Here is a 25,970-nt window from a genome sequence, read left to right on the forward strand (position 1 = left end):
ATCACAAATGTCGAAACTAGCTTTTAATAATGGTCTTTTTTTCATGTTTTTTTAGGAAGCCATTTAATCATCTCAAGGTGAAACCACTCCGTGTTATGCGGTGGGCGGCGCTGAGGCAGCTCAGACTATCTTATAATTTGGGATTTATCAATTTGATCTCACTGCAGATAAATTTGTGCGTCCTTGAACAACAACAATGAAGCCCTGAAAACACCTTATCGGGTTCTACGAGGGTTAAAAATACAATTTAAAAAACATTCTGTAATTGATATCATAAAACCATAAAATCGCTCTTTTTTTTTAACCAAAATTCATCTTAAATTTATTTGTTTTGAAAATAGGACTAATGAAAAAGCAAATTCAATCAGCTCTCATCGAATTACAAATGTATGTGTAAGAGTATGTGGAGACCCGTGGTGGGCCGTCAGGGCCTTCAAGGCCTTCTCTGCTGGACTAAAAATATCCGAATCACAGACTAATTTCAATTATATTTCTTCCTTGAATTCTTATTAAATAAGTCCAAATTGCCTATCAGCTTCCTTTCATTGCTTTTCCCCTGTTGTGCTGCTTCCAGACGTGTGTTTTCGTATTTAAGCATTTAACTAATCACATTTCAGGGTCAGAAATCTACCCGGACGCCTTCACAATCAGTTCTGCCTGGAGCATAAAAATCAATGGCGATTAAACTGTTGCTTTAACCAATCAGCTTTAGAGTTGGCAACGCACGGCCTGCTCGAAGGCGCTGGAAACGTTTTTTTTTTTCTCGCTACCTATGATTGGCTAGTCACTTGAATGGTGAGTCACTAGCTAATAATAGTGTAACTAGCCACTAGTGATGAGAACATACTGGCATGAGCTAGCACACTGTATTTGTAGCAAGCTGCATAAGCAAATTTGTATTTTTGACTTGATTTCATAGCAGTTTTGTCAACCCACAACGGCTGAAGAAAGAGAAGAAATGGATTTGGTAGCAGTTAAATACACTGTTAAAGCCATTTTCAAGACGGACTTTTCAAGAGTAGATGGACATCATTAAGGTTGGACAGTGCCGTAGCTAGCAAAAATAGCAAATAATATTGCATTTAATGAGGTTATCGTGAATCCACACATTCATCGTAGACATTCGAACAGTTTAATGACAGTATTTCTTAAGGTTCTTTGACTCACAAGTTATTTATAACGGCACCCTCTCGTGGACGTGTAGTAATATCACACAACACTTACAGTTTGGAATGATTCGGACGAAGCACTACTGAAGGCCTAGGAGTGACTTGCACGGCCCGACACTGGTGATACATGTGGTTAGTTCTTTCTGTCATTTAAGAATACTTCAGATAAATAATAATTAATTGCATGCATAAAGAAATATTGTGCATTAAAAAATATTTCCCATTTTGCTGTTGGAAATATGGAATCACAATTTAATCTGTCAACCTGAATCATTGAGTATTTATTTATGTATTTTAATTTTTTAATACCGTCTGTGTTCCTGATCCAGTCGAAAAAAAAATCCCAAAAGTATATTGGGCAGTCAAATTGTAATCGCATCATGAAATAGGACGCACACTCAAACAACGTTGTCGTTTTTAAAGGCAGCAGAAAGAGAAACATAATTGCTTATAAAGCGTTATTGGACACCGCGTTATTGTACACGCCACATGGGGATGGTGGGGGGAGTCAAATCCTATTCACAGGTTTAAGTGAAGATAACAAAAGGCTTTAGTTGGTGGAATTAGAACATTCCAACCGAGTCTTTTTCATTTTTTTCTTTAACAGGCGGTTAAAAATGCCGGCTGGAGACGCCGTCTTGCTGCTGAGCGCCAACATGGGGACCGGCGACAAAAGCCGCTAAATGACTGAAACATTGAGAAACAGCCAACTCCAATGAGATTGGCGAAGCCTCATCTTGGCTGAACTTTACAAAGCATTTGGAATGAACACTTTGGATTCCGGCTCATTATAAGTGATGGGAGGAAGATTATGAAAGCCGTGAAGAGAGGAAACTCTGGAGCTAGAAACCCCCCCCCCCACCCCACCCGAGCCCCTTCCACTGAGCGTTGCATTGTCGTAGCTGCGTGTGCAATCATAGATCACACGATGGACAAATTAGCCCTGCTGGAATCTGCGCCTGAGTCTCCGTGGATCCTTTCACACCCGCGATCTCGTGGGGCGGTGGAGTGTTTCAAAGAGTGGAAGAAAAACAAAAAGGAGTGTGGGATGTAGCCGGATGACAAACACAACACAATTCTCATCAGGGTGACTGCTAGGTTTACGATTTATGTTCTGACACGTCAGCGACGCCTCCTCCTCCATCCCACAAACTTTTTGTGTGACTCCGAAAAATCCCAAACTTAATTACAACAAGGGCTGAGCCATGAAAATGAACTCATTTAGCAAGCCATTGCCACATATCTGCCCCCTTCTATTGTCGTTCCAGGTTTTTTTTTCCCCTTTTGGTTGGTGTCTAATTAACCCATTCACATGTGCAAAAATGTGTCCACTTCAGTGCTAGGGTTTTTGTCATTATCACTCAAATTCCAGAACCCACAGAATATTGAGTTTTAGGACTACACACACATCCAATGCAGCATAACAATCCATAGACTCTCTTCTTTCATAAGAAAAAAAGGAGTGAATTCCTAAATTGTATGGGTCTGGAGTTATCTGAGCTTGAAATGGGGGCGGCGCATCCAAAATACAATACATACATACAGCGATACCTCAGTTTACGAATTTAATTGGTTCCCAGAAAGTGTGTGTAAGGTGAAAATTTTGTCTGCCAAACATTTATTTCCCATAAGAAACCATTACAAATGAGAATAATCCGTTCCCAGGTTCCCATAAAACGTAATTTTCTACTAAATAAGCCTTAAAACTACACAAAATATACCTTATTTTATGTACAATAAATGTACTATTGTGTTGTAATTAAAGACATGAACTGCACTGCATAATACATTTGTTTTATTTACCTTTGTGATGGTAGTTGTCAATGGATGGTAGCAATGGTCGACTTAGCGTAATGGTACTGGGACAGCTAAGTCACACAAACGCACACCTCTGTCGTGTTTTTCGATGATCTCCTTCTTCTGCTCGACCATAATTTTCTTTTATGTCCTCTTCGGCTTAACACTAGCCTGTGATACGTCTGTGTAAGCTCTCAGTCGTACAGGAGTGGTCCATCGATGAGAAGGTTTCTTCAGCCGTCATCTGTACAAAAGTGAAGGTTTCGGACGTTTCGCCTCCTATCCAAGAGGCTTCGTCAGCGAACTAAAGTCTGACTGATCGTATCGGCCCCATTTATATATCCCTAATGTTAGGGATATATAAATAAATACGACGAAATAATACGACCAGTCAGACTTTAGTTCGCTGACGAAGCCTCTTGGATAGGAGGCGAAACGTCCGAAACCTTCACTTTTGTACAGATGACGGCTGAAGAAACCTTCTCATCGACTAGCCTGTGATGCGGTCTTTTTCGGATCCATGATAGCAAGAGCACTCCACTTGATAACAAACCACGTCTGCACTCAAAAGGGGATGTGGAAACTTAGTGCGGCAGCCACTGTGGCGCAGTTTGACCGTGTGGTTTGGTGTTCTTCCGCCGACCACTAGTCCACCAGCCACCGCGTGATTTGGTTCGTTTGCCGATAACTAGTTTGGATGCCAAGGAATAATTATCAGGAATATAATGCTCGTAAGCTAAAGTGTTCGTAAGATGAGCTATCACTCCATTGGTTTATATAGCGCTTTAACAACAGCTGAAGATGGAACCAAGTGCTAACATGGAAAAAAAGGAAATGTGCCCCCCTTGTGGAAGGGAAAACATTGCCAGAGGCCGTGAGCATCACTTTATCGGCATAAAGCAAGAAAAAACAAAACCGAACTAATTCATGAATGGTGCTCTACATCATACTTTCAATTCCCAAATAAATTCGTGAATGGCAGTGAATGTGTTAAATTCATTTTTTGTCATCTTCGTCAATGGAAAAATCCAAAAGGAAGCAGCCATTGTTGTGTTGGTGAGAAAGGACGCAATCCCGCTGCCTGTAAAACTTTTGTAGCATTCGATTTGGTCCAACAAGGTCGGCGGCTTCCCACCGGGTTCCCGTCGCGGTTGCCCTTTTACGAGATGTCGTACATCATCATAATATGTCATTCACGATCACTGGGATTCGAGAATTGGTGTGTGTGTGTGTGTGTGTGTGTGTGTGTGTGTGTGTGTGTGTGTGTGTGTGTGTGTGTGTGTGTGTGTGTGTGTGTGTGTGTGTGTGTGTGTGTGTGTATGTATTGCTAGATGAGGCCAAGATGGAGTGCCAACAAGGGCTTGACGAGTGGTCATTTTCACAGTATTCTATCAAGCCCTTTTGCACATGCGCGGTTGATCCACATGCGTGTGCGTGACATATTTATTTTTTGCCGAGTTAATCATGCTCGCTGATGTACGTGCCATCCATCCTTTTTTACGAGCTTCACGGTTGCTCAGCCAGGGTGTCTAACGGCAGCATCTCATTTACGCGCCGCTGTTGTTTTATTTATTTATTTTTTCTGTATGCCGAGCGTGACTATAAACAATCGGATGTTTTTGTCACCAGGAGTCGACTCCGGGTCGAGTGCAAAGCATAACGGACCCCTCGTTGATCACCCGAGTTGTGATTGGTTGCGTTGGATTATTATCCCCCCTCCATGACCTGATGTTGTCATGGCGACTGCAGGAAAATTGTCTGCGTTGTGGAGTCTGCAATATATAAATGATCCCAGGCAGTTTTTTTTCATGCTTTAATCTGTCAGGCTACCCATCCGTCATTTCCACATAATTATGCTTCATTATACTTGGTGAAGCAGCATGTGACTTGTTGTTAAACCTTTTCCGGGACAGCGGTCACAAACGGAGATCTGTTACGGGTGATAGTGTTTCCAGCAGAGGCATGACCAAGCTCACGACTAGCTCAGCTAACAGCAATCAAAAACTCAGTCCTGCCACTGCACGGCGATCAGATTGATGGACGAGATGTCAGCGGCGCATCGGCGGTGACGAGGAAAAATACGACGAAAAGGGCGTGTGACGGAGAACAGGTTTAATTATCATCTCCTCTTACTCCTCCGTGACTTGCTGTACTTTATGGATAGGAGGGGTGGTAAGCTCACGGATGTGGGTGATGATTATTTGCCGGCTATGCAGTGTTGATGCATCAGATGTACGTCAAGTCTTTTATTAAAACGCTGTGACTAATCCGCATCCATATTTAAAAAGAGAACCATTTTCCTGGGTTGGGTTGAAAAAAATGCTCTTTTTTGCAGTGAAGCAGTATGTGGTTGAATGTTGAGTGCATGTGTGACATGAGACCTTTCGGGTTGCACCCGTGTTTGTTCTGTTCAGTCTCTGGTGAAGCAGCATGTGCCTCTTTTCTTGATTATGGCCGCTCCTAATTTGAACGATACATCACTGCCTGTCAGAGTGACGGGAGATCACGTTTGTTAGTGTTTTTGTTAGTCTTGTCTTTGTTTGCCTCACAGGCTAATGGGTGGTGTCGCAACGTCACCAAACGTATCACATTGCGCGGTTTTCTCTAGCAAAGTGCTCAGTGATTTGAAATGGTGTGAAGTAAAACAGGAGGCGTTTTGTTGCCGTTAAAGTTAGCGCTACTATTCATGGATTAGCTAGATTTTTTTTTAGGAGTTGTGTTTCTTTCACCGAATGAATCCAAATCATTGGCAGCGCCCTACCCACTCTCGAGGACTTGCACATTGCAAGAATCAAGACAAGAGCGCGGAAAAATCCTGCTTGACCCTCCGCACCTTGCTCACCACCTTTTCCAGCGACTCCCGCTCAGGCAGGCGCTACCGATCCATGCGGACCAAATCATTTATTAGTGTCCTCTGTACTTATTTATCATGTCTTTTTGATGATGATACTAGTGCAGCATGTTCTACCAGAGACAAATTCCTTGTGTGTTCTATATACTCAACCAATAAAGATGATTCTGATTCTGGTTGTTTTGATATCAATTTGATGCCATTTGGCAAAACGCGTAAACCAAGTCTCCAAATATTTTTATCACCTAGTTTTTGTTTCCGCCAGTCATGTTTACTGAGGAGATATGAAGTGTTCAAAGAGTCACCTGCACCTCCCTCCCCCATCCATATCTCCAAGCCAAGGCATCCCCGTCACCCACACACCGCTGTAGGCACGATAGGGCAATCAGCTCACTGGGGAGTCACAACGTCCAAATCCCATAGACATTTTGTTGGCGGGCAGCGCCCCGAAACGTCCCCGGCTTGCCAGATATTCTCCCTTCAGTGAGCCGCCACGAGCTCGGGCCTATCAACTGACAACCACCGCTTTGGACGGCGTCCACGTTTGGACTTTATCCGTCCCCCACAGATGTCTGATTAGTGTTGCGTGGTGTGTTTGTGTGTGCGTGTTTGTGTGTGTTAGAAACTAACATCCAATAAGGTGATCATTGTCATAGAAATTCTGCTTGGGCCTTGTTGCATTTCATTATTTTGCACCTTGTTCAGAATCAGAATAAGAATGATTAGTAGAACACACAAGGAATTTGTCTCCGGTAGAACACGCTGCACTAGTATCATCATACAAAAGACATGACAAATAAGTATGTAGGACACGAATCAAGGCTAATCAAATCTAATCTCATCAAATTCCTTCATGTAAGTAGTACCTCTCAGGAACAACTGTGAGACAATGTGCAAAGTATCAAGCAAAAAAAGTTGGTGGGCAGGGTGTGCAGGGTCAACTATGATTTTTTTTTCCGCGCTCTTGTTTTGATTGTAGCAGTGAGCAAGTCCTAGAGAGTGGGTAGGGCAGTGCCAATGTTTTTTTTTCAGCTGTCCTAACTCTGTCCGTTGATGTCAAATTTTGCCCATTTTTGTGGCGGCCCCGAACCAAACCGTGATGGAAGAACGCAGGATTGATTCAATGACTGCCGTGTAGAAATGTCGTAGCACCTTTTGTGGCACATTGTGAAAGAAAAAAAAGTGTGCCTCATTGTTCAAGGTTGTTGTTTTTTTTGGTATGTTTATGGTCATGCATCTTCATATCCATCAATCAATTTTTCCTGAACCGCTTATCATCAAGATGGTCGCTGCAAAATTTGAGACATGCCTGTCGACTTTGCTGAGGCGCCGTGCGGCTCATTTGCCAAAGTTGTTTTTCGTACTCCCCGTTGAGAGTAGCTGTCAATGTTTGCCACCACAAGGCGGCTCATGTTTACGTAAGCGCCGCTTTTCTTGTAATCCGAAGACCTTGTTTGTTATTTTGTTTGCATTATGGCATATATGAATATGGCTCATGGTGGTTTTTGGGCTCCCTGTACTGAGTAACTGTAAACACTTCCATTGTTTAGTTGTGAATCGCCCGGTGTTTTCTCCTCTTCCACCAGGATGAAAATGATAAAACAACGGTTGTTTCTCATTTGTTGTTATACTAAAACCATTGTTTTGGGCCACATGCTGCATCTCCAACTCCTAAGACAAAATACTTTGTTAGCGGCTGACATGAGGCTGCCAGTTTGGGTAAAATTTACATTCGCAGCTGTGTGGCGCCTGCAATGAAGTTGTCCTCTAAAATATGACTCACGCCTCCACGGTGTCACATCTCGCTGCCATCTGGGGCGCGCCCCGCCCCTCCTGTCACCTCCTCCGACATTCTTGGGAGACGGCCCCTCCAATCATCATTCACCTGGGTTCCCACAGCTGATTGTCATTCACTGATTGTGCCTTCTGCCTATATCTGTCTGCCGCTCACTACCGTCTTCTGTCGGAGTATTCTTGGTCATTGCCATTTCCACGTCCGTGTTGCCAGGTCTGCTATCATTCAGTTATCTTCCTTCACTCATCCCTGTTTGTTATTATTTGATGCTGTTTCCAGTAAAGACTCTTTATCCACCCAAGCCTGTCACGCCGTGTATTTCGGGTCCTTCCCTAACACCAAAAGTCCGTCGCTCGAGGTCTGCCTCCTAGCACTCGAGCGTTCGTCACACAATACTCCGACCACCCATGGACCCCGCCGGCGTTGACAGGTATTTTACCGCCCTTGTACAAGAGGCGGAGCGTTCGAGCCAGCTGGCCCAGGCGATTGAGGAAATGCGCCACGCCACTACCTCGCTGGCTCAACGCCTCAAGGAGATGGAAAAGAGCATCGCCACCCTCTCTGTTCCTCCCCCCCCGCCCGTGGGCAGGCGCACGCCCCCGCTACCCCAACCCTCACGCTACGCAGGCGAAACCGAGCGCTGCGCTCAATTCCTAATGCAGTGTGCGCTCGTGTTTGAACAACATCCTGACGCCTACGTTAGCGATAAGGCTAAGGTAGCCTTCATCACCAGCCTGCTCGCGGGGGAAGCCGAATCATGGGTGCTGGCGGTACGAGAGTCCCGACCGGAGCTGTGCGCCTCGTATCCGGACTTCGTAGCCGAGATTCGCCGGGTGTTTCACCATCCAGTGACGGAGGTCGAGGCGGAAGGGAGAATCCTCGACTGCGTCCAAGGGGCCCGTTCGGCCGCAGAATACTCCGTCGCTTTCCGGATCCAGGCCGCTGGCAGCGGCTACGGCGACCGAGCGTTGAGGGGGGTGTTTCGTCGCGGCTTGAATTCCGACCTAAAGGATGAGTTGGCTACCCGCGACGCCGGCACCACCTTCGACGACCTCGTCGGGATTGTCATCGGCTTGGATCAGCGTCTTCGAGAGCGGCGAAAGGAGCTGAGCGACCGACGGCCCGAGGTACCCCGAAGCCGACCCCGGTCGACCACACCCGGCAGCGACCGCGCGCAGCCCCAGGAGGGACTCTGTGAACCGATGGTGATAGGGGGGGGAGACGACCGCTCCAACCCGAGGGCTCGTCGCACCCGAGGCCCCCAGCCTAGGACCCACGGCCAATGTAAGTCCCCGCCGAAACGGAATCCGTTGGGGGCTAAGTCCACGACACGAGTCACACGGTTGGAGCTGGAGAGTGAACTATTTGGCCCCTCCAGCTGCCAAAGAGTGCGGGCACTAGTGGACTCGGGGGCCGACGGGTGCATTATCGACCCCCACCTGGCCGACCTGCTGGGCTGCCGACTTTTAGATCTCCTTCCCCCTAAGGAGATCGTCGACCTGGATGGCCGATTATTAGCCCGGGTCACCCACCTCACAGCCCCACTTAAGCTCCGAGTGGCAGGCAACCATGTGGAGCACCGCCAATTTCTTGTTATGCCCTCCCGGAACGCGCCATTGGTCTTGGGTCTCCCCTGGCTCAAGGCCCATGACCCATCCATTTCTTGGGAGGGCCCCACCATTCAGGGCTGGAGCCCCTACTGCTACGCTAACTGCCTGCGGTCGGCTACGGCAGGGCGTAACCCCTCCCGCGGTGGCCCGCCCGAGGCCATCTGCCTCAAAGGCGTGCCACATTGCTACCACGACCTGCGGGAGGTGTTCAGCAAAGACAACGCCCAATCCCTGCCGCCCCACCGACCGTATGACTGTGCTATAGACTTGCAGCCAGGGGCTCCATTACCGGACTCCAGACTTTACCATATTTCTCAACCGGAACGGGAAGCCCTGAGCACTTACATAGACTCCTCTCTAGCGGCAGGACTCATTCGGCCGTCGCGTTCCCCGCTGGGCGCAGGGTTTTTCTTTATCGACAAGAAGGACGGATCCCTGCGCCCATGCGTTGACTACCGGGGCCTGAACGACATCACCATCCGCAACAAATACCCTCTCCCCCTCATGGATTCGGCCTTTGCGCCCCTTCAGTCCGCCACCATTTTTTCTAAATTAGATCTTCGCAGCGCCTACCATTTGGTCCGAATCCGTGAGGGGGATGAATGGAAAACAGCCTTCAAGACGCCTTTAGGGCACTTTGAATACCTGGTGATGCCGTTCGGGCTCACGAACGCGCCTGCCGTATTCCAGAATTTAATTAATGATGTGCTCAGGGACTTCCTCAATGTTTTTGTTTTTGTGTACCTCGATGACATTCTTATTTTTTCTCGCTCTGCAGAAGAACACCGGCAACACGTCCGACGGGTCCTGGCGCGGCTCCTGCAAAACCGGCTCTATGTGAAGGCAGAGAAGTGTGACTTCCATGTCCGCTCTCTGTCGTTCCTGGGGTTTGTGGTGGAGCAGGGGCAGCTCAGGGCCGACCCCGCCAAAACCAAGGCGGTGGTGGAATGGCCGATCCCAAAGACGCGCAAGCAGCTTCAGCGGTTTTTGGGGTTTGCCAACTTCTACCGCCGCTTCATTCGCGGGTATAGTCAGAAGGCACTCCCCCTCACTAACCTCACGTCCACCAAGCTCCCTTTCAGGTGGACTCCCGATGCTGAGGGGGCTTTCAACCGCCTCCGTCGTGCCTTCACCAACCCCCCCGTTCTGCGTCATCCCGACCCGGATCTTCCGTTCACGGTCGAGGTTGACGCATCCGAGTCCGGAGTAGGGGCCGTCCTTTCCCAGCGCTCTCCCACCGACCAGAAGCTACGCCCCTGCGCCTTCTTCTCCCGCCGGCTCAGCCCCGCCGAAGCCAATTACGACGTCGGCAATCGGGAACTGCTGGCGGTCGTCCTGGCCCTGCAGGAATGGAGACACTGGCTTGAGGGAGCTAAACACCCCTTCACCGTCTACACGGATCACAAGAACCTGGCGGCCATCCGGTCGGCCAAGAGACTTAACTCACGGCAGGCCCGATGGTCACTCTTCCTCACCCGTTTTGACTTTTCTCTCACCTACTGCCCAGGGTCACAGAACACCAAGCCCGACGCCCTATCCCGTATCCATGAGCCGGCAGAAAGGGAGGAGACTACCACCAACATCCTGCCGGCCCAGCGCATCCTGGGCGCCCTGAGGTGGGAGGTTGAGAGAAAAGTCCAACAAGTCCAGGGAACCACCACCATCCCCAGGGGCTGTCCCAAGGATCGCCTGTTCGTCCCCCCCCCCCTACGCACCGAGGTGCTCATCTGGGGGCACACATCTAAGATAGCTTGCCACCCGGGGGTCAACAGGACGATCCAACTCATCGCCCAACGGTTCTGGTGGCCGGGGTTTAGGAGGGACATCACCCTCTTCGTGAAGGCCTGCCCGACCTGCGCCCGTGGAAAGGCCTCCCACCAGCCCCCGGCCGGACTCCTCCAGCCCCTACCGGTTCCGTCCAGACCCTGGTCCCACATCTCCGTCGACTTCGTGACAGGCCTCCCCCCCTCCCGTGGCAAGACGGTCGTCCTCACCGTAGTGGACCGATTCTCCAAGTCGGCCCACTTCGTTCCGTTAACCAGGTTGCCGTCTGCCACCGAGACGGCTCAACTCCTGGTTAACCACGTCGTCCGTCTCCACGGGATTCCGACTAACATCGTGTCGGATCGGGGACCGCAGTTCGTGTCCAAGGTATGGAAGCGTTTCTGTCGGTCCCTAGGGGCATCGGCGAGCCTGTCGTCTGGGTACCACCCCCAGACCAACGGACAGACGGAGAGGAAGAACCAGGACCTGGAGGCGGCCCTCCGGTGCGTGTGCCTCCACAACCCGGCGTCGTGGGCCCTGCACCTACCCTGGGTGGAGTACGCCCACAACTCCCTGGTCTCCGCAGCCACAGGTCGGTCCCCATTCATGTCCGCCTGTGGCTATCAGCCGCCCTTATTTCCCACACAGGAAGGCCAGGTGGAGGTCCCGTCTATCGACCATCACCTCAGACGGGCCCACAGAGTCTGGAAGGAGACCAGGGACGCCCTGTCACGCACCGCATCCCGGAACCGGCGGGTGGCAGACCGCCATCGACGGCAAGCACCCAGCTACCAGGTCGGGCAGGAGGTCTGGCTATCTACGAAGGACCTTCGGCTGGCAGGGTCCTCGGCCAAGCTGGGCCCACGCTTCACGGGTCCCTTCCCCATCGAGGCCATCCTCAGCCCGGTCTCGGTGAGGCTCCGGCTACCACCCACCATGCGGATCCACCCCGTGTTTCATGTTTCCCTCCTCAAGCCAGTGGAGACCAGCCCCTTAGCCCCCACGCCCGCCCCCCCACCTCCCCCCCGGATATTGGACGACGGACCAGTCTACACCGTGCGGGAGATACTGGACTCCAGGCGCAGGGGCAGAGGAGTGCAGTACCTGGTCGACTGGGAGGGCTATGGACCGGAGGAACGTCAATGGGTCCCACGGGCCTGGATCCTCGACCCATCCCTCACCCGGGCCTTCCATGCGGCTCACCCATCCAAACCTGGGGGGCCGCCGAGAGGCGTCCCTTGAGGGGGGGGCACTGTCACATCTCGCTGCCATCTGGGGCGCGCCCCGCCCCTCCTGTCACCTCCTCCGACATTCTTGGGAGACGGCCCCTCCAATCATCATTCACCTGGGTTCCCACAGCTGATTGTCATTCACTGATTGTGCCTTCTGCCTATATCTGTCTGCCGCTCACTACCGTCTTCTGTCGGAGTATTCTTGGTCATTGCCATTTCCACGTCCGTGTTGCCAGGTCTGCTATCATTCAGTTATCTTCCTTCACTCATCCCTGTTTGTTATTATTTGATGCTGTTTCCAGTAAAGACTCTTTATCCACCCAAGCCTGTCACGCCGTGTATTTCGGGTCCTTCCCTAACACCAAAAGTCCGTCGCTCGAGGTCTGCCTCCTAGCACTCGAGCGTTCGTCACACACGGGAGCTGTCGCAGTAGAACTTTGCCAGCTTTGCAGTAACAATGTGTTTTTTGTTTTCTTTGTGTGCTAAAAATAGTAGTGCCCAACGGACGGTCTCAAAAGTGACCCGCTCGGTCACCAATCGGACGCCGATGTCTTGTTTTTGTGTAAAAGTGGCCAAAATCGCCGTTGTGCACTTGCCGTCCCAGATGCCTTGTGAACGTTCTTGCCCTGATGGATGATCGGCGCCGATAGCGCTCGGCCCGGATCCATACCGAGTCTCATTTACAATAACAGCGCCGAGGCAGAGAAGTGCAGGCGAGTGCATTACAGTGCGTGATCAATAGCGCCTGACAAGGCCTGATGTAATAATACGTACGCGCTGCTGGCAAGACGTTTAAACGCATGCACAAGGCCTTTCTCCATTAGGTAGAAGCCCTTGCGTGGTGACAACTGTGAGACAAACTATTCATTTTATGCGTCACGCTCAAGTCAGATACCGAGAACACCTCACACTCAATTACCGTACGCCTTCCTCCTCATCAAACGCCCCGGGCGCGTTTAGCTGCATTTTGGAAAAGGCGACAGTTTGTGATGGGTGAACAGCATGGTTGGTTGGAGACTGGAGTTCAAAGGTGTCAAAATGAAGGCCGGGGGCCGGATCTGGTCCACAGTATCATTTTATGTGGCCCGAAAAAAAGCAAATCATGCATGTCAACGTCTGAACCGAAATTTCAAACTGTCATATGCAATTCATGGTAAAATGTCTCCTGACCAAAGCTATTAACTCATTCACTGCCAGACATGTGCAAGGGTTTTTGTCATTGTCACTTGTTTTGTCATTGTCACTTGAATTCCAGGACCCACATAATATTTAGTTTTAGGACTACATAAACATTCAATGCAGTGTAAGAAACCTGAGACTCTCTTCTTTCATCAGAAAAAATGTTAATTCCTAAATTATATGGGTCTGGAGTTATATGAACTTGAAATGAGGGTGGGTGTCCAAAATACAATGCAAAACATACATAATGGTTTATATGGCTCTTTAACAACAACTGAAGCTGGAACAAATTGCTAACATGGACGAAAGGCAAATGCTGCCCCCTCGTGGAAGGCAAACACATTGCCAGAGGTATGACTCGTGCTTTATCGGCACCCAAGCATGAAAAAACAAAAGCCGAACAAATTCAGGAATAACAGCGAATGAGTTAAAATGACAAACAATTTATGAACACTCGTTTGATAGCCCGGCAGTTGATGAAAGCATGAGCGATAGCAGGAGTTGTATTTTTTTATATTACAAGCCAGTGGAGCCTTTATCCTAATTCATGCTAATTACCTCACGAGAATCTCCTGCCGCTGCTCAGCTTGTTTTTGTTGTTGTTTTTGTGTGCACTTGTGCGTGAAGCTAAAGGGTTTTTGGTGTTCAAGGAAGTGAGTGGGAGTGACGCCATAACCCAAAATAGACACGATTATGTAAATGTGTCCGCGTGCACCGCATCAAAAAACCGCATGTTCGCGGCCTTTTGTAGCAATGCTTTTCATTGGGTGGCACTTTGATGGCAAAAATAAAATCTTGTGTTTGTTGTGCGGCGCATTTCCGAGGCTGGTTGGTCAAAGGTAGGAGTGAGGTGGCATTCGGTGAAGCGAGAAGGTTGGAATTGGGTGATTCATGTTTAGGAGTGATTCAGGTTTAGGGTTATGTAATTACTTGGGTGTGCATCCATCCACGTCACACAATTGGGAAAAAATTAGTGCATCCAAAAGATGGGCTGCCAAATGTAAAACAAAGTAATGTCGTTTATTCTACACACTGTATAATTGACGATTGTAAAGAGCAATACATTTGGGAAACTAAACAAATGCTCAAAAAAGAATTAATCAACATCGCAGGGACAATGCTGGTGGGCCTCAATCTGCAGGACATCTGCACCTAAAATCTAGCAACCACTCATTTGACGACATCGAGGTTCAAATCTTAACTAAAGAAAATAGATATTTTGAAAGAGAGTAAAAGAAGCAATGTTCGAAAACAGCAAAACCATTCACTAAATCGCCATGGTGGTTTAAAGTTTAATTTAGACTGTGCATACAGCAGTCTTCTTAGGCCGATACCACGTAGGCTTAGTCTTGCTAATGAGGTGAAACCAGAGCCAGAGATAGAACAATGGAGGTAATCAGATTGGCTTCATGGAGGTTTGATTTAGACCGTGCTTACAACAGACTTCTTAGGTCGTTACTTCATAGTCTTACTCATGCTAATGAGGTGATACGAGAGCAAATAAGACAATCAGAGCCAGGAATTGAACATTAGAGATAATCAGAGATAGTAATTTGATTGTCTTCAGTCAGTGGTCTATTGCTCCCCCAACCATAGAGCAGGGACCTATGAGAGCAGAGGTCTGGCACCTCCACCTCTGTTTATTAGGTATATATAAGGCCAGAGTTACCAGCATAACTTTAGTTTACTGACAAAGCTCTTCAGATGAGAAGCGAAACGTCCAACACTTTCAAAGAAGTACAGATGATGAATGAAGAAACCTTTTCCTCGATGGACCACTCCTGCACGACTGAGAGCGTACACAGACAATTCGATCTGGTTTAGCTGTAACTGTTGACATGTTTATTAGTATTTGTGCTGGCGTGGAAAGGCTGCAAAACCGACGGCGCAATTTGGCGACTGCGATCGCATCATCGTGGCCATTATGTGAGCTTAAGCGAGGCGTGTTTGTCGCTGTAAGCTTGTTTGTGCGTCAAGAATACGATGCACGCATATGTGTTTGTGGCGCAGTTCAGGGGATCATTAATTATGGGTGTTTCCCCGATGTCTGCTCCAGGACTCGTATAGCGTGCAGGAACAGACACGGGCTCACTGTTTAAATGGCATCCGTGCTGCTGCCCTTGGGGCCTTGTTACCAAAGCCCCTTTTTTGTTTTGACTGACTACCCTTGAACTCATTCACTGCCAGACATGTACAAAAATGTGTACACTCCAGTGCCAGGGCTTTTGTCATTGTCACTTGAATTGCATGACCCACATAATATTGAGTTTTAGGATGACATAAACATTCAATGCAATGTTAGAATGAGTGAATGAGTTAATCCCCAAGGATGTTTGGGTCTCATGTTAACAAGATGTCTGCCGCTCACCTCCACAGCTCCCCCTTCGGTCCGCATCATCCACTCGGGGCACGCGTGCAACGTGGAAGAGGAGCGGCACACGGAGCGTGTCTACACCATCCGCGAGGGCGAGACCCTGGAGTTGAGCTGCCTGGTGACGGGACATCCTCGGCCGCAGGTGAGCCCCTTGGGAGCGATGATTGAAGTGAGATGTGATTGGTTATTACCTCAGCGACGATGATGTCATTTGCAATCGACCGCAAGTGGCAAAGATGGCTAAAAAGTGGTGTTATTTTTTTCCCTAATGATATCGCACGATTATTATATGAATCCAAATGTTAAGCAGGGGTCGCATATAGTAGTTGCTAGTGAGACGTGGGTCGATTTCACTTCTAACTTTAAAGTCTGAATTCTGAGATAAAAGTGAGAATGCTGCCATCTTTATTTTATTTTATTCTTCTTTTCTTTTATTTTGACCCCATCAAATCCATGGTAGCATTTTAACTCATTCACTCCCTTTCACAAATTTATTCGGGAATTGAAAATATGAAGTAGAGCACCTTTCACGAATTTGTTCGGGTTTTATTTTTTCTTATTTGGGTGCCAATAAAGCGCTGGTCATGGCCTCTGATAATGTTTTTCCCCATCCACAAGGGACAACATCTTTTCACTTTTTTCCATGTTAGCCCTTTATTCCAGCTTCGGCTGTTGTTAAAGCGCTATATAAACCAATATGTATGTATTGCATTGTACTTTGGACAGCCACCCACATTTCAAGCTCATATAACTCCAGACCCATATAACTTAGGAATGAACTATTTCTCTTCTGAGAGAGTCCAAGGTTTCTTGCGCTGCATTGAATGTTTATGTCATCCTAAAACTCAATATTCTATGGGTCCTGGAATTTGAGTGAAAATGACAACAACCCTGGCACCTGAGTGGACACATTTTTGCACGTCTGGCAGTGAATGAGTTAATCACTCTCTCTGTCATGACATATTTTCCACATGATGGCGCTCATGATGAATTGGCTAAAAAGTGAACCATTTGGATGCAAAGCCTCATTGCTTCATGATGCATCATTTTGTTATCACTCCTTATAACATATTGTAACGGCAAATTTTCACTTGACTTCCCCTTTTAAAATCAGAGTAGAAGTGCAGCTTGTTTTGTTTTTTTTTTTTTAGGGGGAGAATCGGGGGGGCTGCGACGAGCCAATCAGGTCGCTCGCCGCTAAATGCCAGCTAACTTAGTCCATTTAGTGACAAATGTCAGCCGTCATCACATTTACAAACACTGGCAGAATGTGCACACACACTAACCTTTTAAACACTCGTCCAACGTTGCTTCCAATTTGCTCGCCGGCACACCCCAAATCATGCGGGAAGCTCGCTGCTGTAAATCTTTACAGCAGCGAGCTCATTTGCATTCATTTACATAACCTCACCACCGCCACTTTGGTCGATAGTACATTTCTCGAGCATATAACGTATTGATTTTTTTTTTTGCTTTTAGTCTTCGATAGCTAAGCAAAAAAAAATAATACAACATCAGCCCTGGGATGACTTTTGCTCTTTGGCCGTCGCTCCCGTTGAAAGAGTCGGCAATGATGAAGCCATCCCACAATTTTGTTTCATCCCTCGCCTCCTTTTGGCTTGGCTTTCATCCATTATGTCCACACGGCCATGTTTGACGACCAGCCTCATACAGCCTGCCACCGATTTTCCACCCCCCCTCTTGCGTCTTCTGTTTCAATTATCCTCTGTCCACATTCAACTCACGCCGCCACGGGTCAGCAAGTACAAATAGGCCGACCTCTGGCCTTTGGGATATTTCACTCGGAGACGGACTTGTCGGCGTATGTGATCTGTTTCCCAAGACGCTCAGCCTTCGGCGAAGGTGTCAACAGATGCTTTCCTCTATTTAAAAGCCAGTCAACCGCTGTTATTTTCACAGTGCACCTCGCCAGCATCCTCAAAAGGCGGTGGCATGCTTTACGCTCAAACTTCGCTCACCATTCAACCTGCGGTGAAAAGCACCAGCGTTAAAAAAATAAATAGACAAAACAAAACAAAAAAAGCGAGGTCACAAAAGGTAGCATTCTGCATTAGCAACCTTTCCCAAGTAGAGTTTTTTTTTTCAGCGCATCAGCCGGTTGCACTATTTGTTTCCCGTTCAAGCGAAATCTGTTGTTGGCGATGTTGCTTTTGTTCAATTTTCCATCTAGCCGTAAATATTTATTTATTTATTTGACACCCTTGTCTGTTTTAGTTTGGCAATGTTTCTTTTCAGCACTTCCCACAAGTGGACCGCTTCTTTTTAAGCAACCAGCGCAATTCAATGCATTTTCTTTCCCCTTTTCTCATCCCCATTACTCAGCGCGTTTGCCATATTGAGTCGCCATCAATGATTTTTTTTTTCTTTCAAAACTTTATCTGGTTATCCACCCTCACACTCGTTTTTTCCACTCCTCTTTTGTGCTTAACTCGTTCACTGCCATTCGCAAATGTATTCGGGAATTGAAACTATGACGTAAAACGCCATTCCCAAATTTGTTCAGGTTTTCAATTTTCCTGTTTAGGTGCCGATAAAGCGCTGACCATGGCCTGTGGCAATGTTTTTCCCTTCCACAAGGTGGCAGCATTTCTTTTTTTTCCATGTTAGTTCTTTGTTCGAGCTTCAGCTGTTGTTAAAGTTTTATATAAACCAATATGTATGTATTGCATTGTATTTTGGACTGCGACTCTCATTTCAAGCTCATATAACGCCAGACCCATGCAACTTAGGAATTGGAATTAACTATTTTTTTCTGATGAAAGAAGATAGTCTCAGGTTTCTAACGCTCAATTGAATATTTATGTAGTTCTAAAACTCAATATTCTGTGGGTCTTGGAATTCAAGTGAAAATGACAAAACCCCTGGAACTGGAGTGGACACATTTTTGCACGTCTGGCAGTGAATGAGTTAAATATTTTCTATTAAGCACCGTCTCTGGTTGACAAGAGAACCATCAATTGCAGTTTTGTCTGCGGCGTCCTTTCAGTACTCACCCCGGTCTATCTCGCCCTTGTTTTCCGCGACATCATTTTCATCTCCTATTTTATTTTCCGCACTTACGTCTCGCCTATTCTCCCCTCCGTCGCACACCCACATCACGCCGTACCGCTGACCCAACGCCATACCCGATCGGTTGATTGTGATGCTCGGCCACGCGGCTGAGTATCATGGACCGCCGTGGGCGCCGAAAAGGAAAACGCGCCGAGCAATTACGGAAGCGTCACATGGGGGGGAGATGTTGCAGTAGGAATTATGGGAGAGTCACCGGCTGTGGGTGCGTGCCGCCGCATGCCGCGCCGCCATAAGAGCGGACGTCGGGTGCATTTCAATTAGCCCTAGCGCCAGCTGGCGATCGGATTCGCTGGCGCTTTCTTTATGAGCGAATGTTGATCCTTTTATTGCGATGTCGGAATTAAGTTGGAGCCACTTTGTGACTTTCTTGGCTTAACTGTTGCAGGCTGGAAAGAAGTGTTGTCATGTTTCGTGTGTGCGCTTTTTAGCCAATCATAGTTTGCGAAAACTCTGACATTTGCGGCGCCTTTCAGCCAGCAGGTTTTGGGTTGCCAATTCGAAATCCGATTGGTTAAAACAACAGTTTCATCGACATTGATTTTTATGCAACAGGGCCTGCAGAAGTTATTGTGAAGGCATCCAGGTCGAATTCTGACCCTGGTAAAATGATGGCTGAAATGGGATTGGTTAAATCCTTCAATACTAAAACACGTCTGGAGGTAGATTAAATCAACACAACAATACTTACAGCTCGCTTCAGATACAGTGTGCTAGCTCTGGCCTTCATGCTCTTATCACTAGCGGATAGTGATACTATGATTGGCTAGTGATTAGCCAATCATAGTTTGCGAAAACGATCACGTTTCTAGCACCTTCCAGCAGGCCTTGAGTTGCCAACTCAAAATCTGATTGGTTAAAACAACAGTTTCATAATTTTATGCCTGCAAAATTGGTTAAATACTTGAATACGAAAACACACATCCGGAAGTAGCGCAACAGGGGAAAAGTCATGAAAGAAAGCTGAAAGACAATTTGGAATTATTTAATAAGAATTCATGGACAAAATCTAATTAACATCAGTCCATGATTCAGATATTTTTAGGCCAGCAGCGAAGGCTTTGCAGGCCTTGACAGTCCGCCACTGCATAAAACCAGAGTTAAGCTAAGAAAACAAGCAATCGTAATTTTTTTTGCTGAGGTTGATGCAAGCCAGTTTCCTTCTGGATTTGAGATATTTTCTTATGCTTAAAATTCCTAAAAACGGTAATTTATACCGGTCGGGTTGAACTTTTGCTGAACTCACGTTGTTTCCACCGGTTAGCATCGATCATTGCTGAGTTGCTGTTTATTTTAAAGTCTTAACTGCGCGCAGTGCTTTTTCTTCTTTGTGGCTTTGAATCATGCCACGAGAAGTATTCTCTCTTCGGGGCGCTCTTTAGAACCTTTTTATTTTTAATGGTCGCAGATGCTCTTAAATGTTGCTCTGGGACACACAGTGTGCGAGTGTGGTGGCTATAGCGTTTTCTTATTGCACAAAAAAAAGATTGTGGAAGTTGGATTATTTGGAATTCAGCATTTTTTTTCACGTCTATCTGTCTCATTTGTTCGTCCATAGATTTTTTTTGGGTGGTGGGTGGATTGCAACCATGACTCTTTCACATGGGGCTCCATTGCAAGCATCTGATACAAGGCAACATTATAACGTTTGTAGCCACCCGTCGGAGACAATCCCGGTCCGTGTCTACCTCAATGTGGTGCCGTCAAGATCCAAAACTAAAGAAACAGCGATACCCCCCTCGGTGGCAACGAATCCCCCTATGCACCGATATCCTTGTTCTATTCGATACTATCTACGTGGAATTTATCGCGTCACATCCAGCGAGGAAAAAGCTCTGCTTGGGAAGAGGCATTGACTGAAGTCTTACGCCGGCTGCCTCCGACCGTGCTCGCCGAGCCCTCGGGTCGCACTTGTCACACTACCTGTTCATGCTGCATGCTTTAATGAGGACAAGGGAGGACCATGATGGAGTCAATTACAAGGCGGTGTTAGGGAGTATTGCTATTTCACCTTTCATTACACAGCCATGCCTCGACATAACAGGGCTGCCGGAGCCCTGCCGTGTGGTTTTTGCCATATCCTGCCTCTTTTGGGTCCCTTCCTACTCCAATATACCTGATTCAAACCATTAGCTCATCAGCTAGCACTGTCGACACCTGAAAGCCATATTTTCTGGTGTATAAAGTGCACCGGAGTATAAGGTGCACCCCAAATGAATGGTGTTTTTCAAACTTTATCCATATATAAGGCGTCTCCTGCCCTAACCAAATGTTGGTGTGTAGACAGCGAGCTTAACAATCTTCCAATGCAAAACACGTTGCTCCTGGGAGAGCTGGAAAGCAGGCAGGACGGCGGCCCTCGAGGACCGACTTTGGACACCCCTGGTCTAAGATTTTTTTCCTTTTCTGTTTCCAGATTCGATGGACCAAGACGGCGGGCAGCATTTCGGATCGCTTTCAAGACTCCAGCGTCTTCAATGAGACGCTACACATCGGCAAGATCCTGAGGACACAGGGCGGGCGCTACTACTGCAAAGCGGAGAACGGCCTCGGATCGCCCGCCATCAAATCCATCCGGGTGGACGTCTACTGTGAGTAAACGGAAATTTTTGGGACGTCGGCTAGTTGCGCCCTAAAAAAAGAACTTTACTAGTGTGTTTGTGGCATTCTAAAACACTCAACAGCGGAGCCAGCAGCGGTCTTTTATAATGTTGTAACATTTTAAGATAAAGTCGCAAAAAATGGCGGGCTGTGATTGTTCTGTAGAATGCTCCGCTCTAAGAGACATTATTGTTTTTTTTGTTGTCGTTGTTGTAAAGTCTCAATAGAAACCCTCCACCGTCGGCCCCTCTGGCTCGCTGACAGTTTGGGGTTGCTCCGGGGATGAGTAAAATGCAAACCCGAAAGCTGTAATTGCACTCCCAAGGGTGAACGCACAGATGAACGCAACATAGGCCGTAATGGAATGAAGTTGGCATGTTGGAGAGAGAATTTGCTCGACATGCAAAGCGAGGCATGAATAAATCAAATAATATACGTGTATAAGCGAATGTACATGTTCGCTGTCAAGCCAAATGTGTGGCGGCAGTTGAGGGGTTAATTTTTGCAGACGTCGCACGTGATGAATGGTAGATACGTTTTTAGTCGTAAGATGAATTCTGAATTATGCAATGTTTCAGGCGTTCAAAAGAGAAAGGTGCAAGCAAGAAAGAGTTTGCATACCCTCAAAATATTTCTTATCGCCACAGAAATAATGTTTAACTCATTCACTGCCATACGTGCACAAAGGTGTCCACTCCAGTGCCAGGGTTTTTGTCATTGTCACTTGAATTCCAGGATTCATAGAATATTGAATTTGAGGACTACATAAACATTCAATTCAGCATAAGAAACCATTGACCACTGGTGTCAAAGTTGAGGCGCGGGGGCCAAATCTGGCCGGTCACATCATTTTATTCAGCCCGCGTAAGCAAATCAAACTTGTGGATTTCCATGATGCTAGGTGAAGTCCAAACCAAAAATTAGAATTGTCAAATGTGAACCACAATAACGGTCATTATTCTTGACTTCAGATTTGAAAACTATACATTAATTTGTTGTGTGTTCTATATGTAATATTTGGAGGGGATGAAACATTCTGTCTTCCCCAAATTCATAACGGCCCAGAGAGGAAACCGTAACTACAATGTGGCCCGCGGCAAAAATAATTGTTTGACACCCCTGCCTTAGACTATCTTCTTTCATCAGGAAAAAGTTAATTCCTAAGTTACATGGGTCTGGAGTTATCTGAGCTTGAAATTGGAGCAGCTGTACAAAATACAGACAATACATACATATTGATCTATATCGCGCTTTAACAACAGCTGAAGCTGGAACAAAGCGCTAACATGGACAAAAGGCAAATGCTGCCCCCTTGTAGAAGGAGAAAAACATTGCCAGAGGTCTGACCAATGCTTTATCGGCACCCCAGCAAGATAAACCAAAACACGAACAAATTCGGAAGTGGTGCTCCACGTCATGCTTTTCAATCCCGAATAAATTTGAGAATGGTAGCGAATGAGTTAATAATTATTTGCATTCATTTTTGAAAAAACGCTGCACTTCCATTTTTCTTCTCGTCTACAAAACACGACGCCCTTGCATGTGATCTTGCACGCAAGCGACTTCGCCCCGAACAATGCCACCGTTGTCCCTCGTAATTGATTGGCCTATGCAGCACGCGCTATTGTTAGCATCTTCCCATGTACATTATTTAAAAATTAATTCACGCAAAACCGATGTTTTGTCGGCAGACCTTAGCAGCAATTATATATATGAGCATCAGGTTTTTTTTGTGAAGAAATTCCACGCCACGTTCACCCAGATTGGCCTTTTTTTGGATGCTTGAGGAGGTTTTGCCGTGCCAACTCTTCAAATCCAGGGCCTTCGGATTTGGAATTATTGCTCCCCAGATTTTATTCATATATGCAGCTATTATTAGATCAAAGCCAGCTTCATGAAGGCGTGACTCACCATCAATAGAATCAAAGGACATTTCGACGGCAAGATGGATGGCGGGCAGAGGCGCGATGACACGGGAAGCCATCGTTTACGCTGATAACCCGAGCCGGCGGCCCACAGGAGCTCGTGATTGCTCGACCGCCAACCCTGCGCTAACGCGTTTAGTCCACCAAAGCGCATTTTCTACCTGCTGACACCTCTGTTGTTTGTGATCCGCTGGGGGGACCGTCCGGAGCAAAGTTAATAAAACACACTGGCCCCAACTCTTAAAACGGATCGATCCTGATCTTATGGAGCTCCTGTTTTTATTTATTTATTTATTACCACCCCACCCTACTGCCAGGGGCTCGTTTCGCCCTTGTTTTCCCTTTTATTTTGTCCGCCGTGCATTTTGCCGCAGCGGCTAATGTTTGGCTGATTGAAGAGGGCTTAAGAGTTGTGCGGGGGCAGCCGGCTCATTTCAGGCTCCGAGAGCTCATTGACCACAATAGCTCAAGGAGGTTTGCGGCAGCAGACGCGAGTTCCCAAAGGGGATCCGGTCAGAATGCAACCACCGCCCAGCCTTTTTATTTCTTTTTTTTTTTTTAACTCATTCACTGCCAGACAATGTGCAAAAATGTGTCCACTCTAGTGCCAGGGTTTTTGTCATTGTCATGTCAAGACCCACAGAATATTGAGTTATAGGACTACATAAACATGCAATACAGCATTAGAAACCTTAGACTCTTCTTTCATCATGAAAAAGAGTTAATTCATAAATTATATGGGACTCGAATTCCAGCACCAACAGAATAATGACTTTTAGGACTACATAAACATTCAATGCAGCGTAAGAAACCTTAGACTTTCTTTTTTCATTAGAAAAAATAGTTAATTCCTGAATTATATGTGTCAGGAGTTATATGAGCTTGAAATGAGGGTGTCTGTCCAAAATACAATGCAATACCTACAAAGCGCTAACATGAAAAAAAGGGAAATGCTGCCTCTTTGTGGAAACAAAAAAACATTGCCAGAGGCCATGGCCAGCACATTATCGGCACCCCAGCAAGAAAAACCAAAACCCAAACATTTTCGGGAATGGCGCTCTACATCATATTTTCAATTCCAGAATAAATTCGAGAATGGCAGTGAATGAGTTAAAGACGGAGCACTTAATTTTACGTTGTGTTTCATTCACTTGATCTGTTTTATTGGCAGTGAGGGCGAGGACTGAGATGTTTAACGGACGCCGGCAAAGTGACGCCTGTCAAATTTGGCACAATGCTGCATAATTCGGACGTCTTAGCGGAAAACAATGCAAAGCGGTTTGTTTAGTCAAACAGAACTAATCCAAATGAGGAATCACAATGCTCAGTGCACACATGCTAAGCGCTCTGCAAGGGGCGAGGGGTTCTTAACCCTTTTGGGGTACAGCGGTAACTTCAGTAGACAGTTTAATCATGTGATCAGGTTACAGGGTACGTGATACAGCATATTCCCAATGCTACATCTTCTTCTAATGCTTGTCTGGCATCAACGAGGCGAGGATAGTCAAATTCAGGCCCCAGAATCGGTTTAGCTGAGCATCATGAATTTTTGTTGGCAGGTTGACCGTAATTGGACTCATCAAAAAGTCCCGCACTGTTAAAATGAGCAGGAAGTAAGCAGTTCTGTTCTTTTTGCTCATTTATGATGTCCTTCAAAGATGAAGATGTCTTCGATTTTATTTTCAGATTTGTTTTTTTCTGCGCGATTTCATCCTATTTATGAAACCTTTTGGCGGGCCCGCCAAAGCCGCTCCTTCCGAGTCTCCTGCTCCACGTTGGAGAAGATGCGTGCAAAGCTCCCCTTAAGTGCTTTTAGATGTAAATGAGGGCGGCGTGATAAATGCGACGGCGCGGAGGAGTGAGACGGGCCTCCTCTGGATGCCATCGTACAATGGATCGGAGCATTCCGCCTGCATTATGGGAATGTTTGCTTAATGGAGGTAACGGCGCTTCACGACTGCCCATTAGTCTCTCGAGGATTTATCAGCGGATTGTTTCGACTTCACTTCCTCTTTTCTAATTGACTCTGTTTGTGTCTGATATGCTCATGAGATTAACACCGGCATTTTGAATTCCCCTCCCCTTTCTGCAGTGGGGAAAGGTCACCAAAAATAAGACAAATCCATTGAAGGCACGTTTGTTCTTTGGATTTATTGCATCAGGTGTGTTGGCGGAAGAGATGAGGGTCAAATTATTGTCTTTCTGGTACTACGGTTGACATATAGTATCCGGAGTGTCTGCTGGGGTATGGTTTATATTCCCCAGACATGCATGTTCGATTTTACGGAAGACTGATATGAATGTGAGGATCAATGTGCCCTGTGATTTACCACTAACTCCCCCGATAGACAGTTGAGATTGGCTGCAGTTTCCTTCCCGGCCTTTACTTGATGAATAATTACAAGCTAGTCACGTGCGCTGCGCTAGACTGCGTCGTAACTTCGTCGGTAGCCAGGCGGCGATACGCATTCGCGTGGTTATGAGCCACTAAGTCTGCACCAATTAAAAGCGCATTAAAGGCCTCCCGCCTTTTGTTGGTCAACATAATCTGTTTGATTATACACGCTAATGGAAATAAAAGCA

General features: G+C 46.9%; 1 protein-coding gene across 4 annotated transcripts in view; it reads left to right on the forward strand.

Annotated features, from left to right (window-relative positions):
• LOC148883837 (MAM domain-containing glycosylphosphatidylinositol anchor protein 2) overlaps positions 1 to 25,970 on the forward strand; it is a 121,243-nt gene that overhangs the window by 18,773 nt on the left and 76,500 nt on the right. For all 4 annotated transcript variants that reach the window (XM_089021476.1, XM_089021478.1, XM_089021477.1 and 1 more), the window contains 2 exons: positions 15,774 to 15,913; positions 21,278 to 21,452. In XM_089021476.1, the coding sequence (XP_088877602.1) occupies positions 15,774 to 15,913; positions 21,278 to 21,452 (315 nt within the window). The remainder of the gene's footprint in view (positions 1 to 15,773; positions 15,914 to 21,277; positions 21,453 to 25,970) is intronic.

This window comes from Hippocampus bargibanti, linkage group LG19 (assembly GCF_051943395.1).
Source record: "Hippocampus bargibanti isolate YZ-2025 linkage group LG19, ASM5194339v1, whole genome shotgun sequence".
Lineage (NCBI taxonomy): Eukaryota > Metazoa > Chordata > Actinopteri > Syngnathiformes > Syngnathidae > Hippocampus > Hippocampus bargibanti.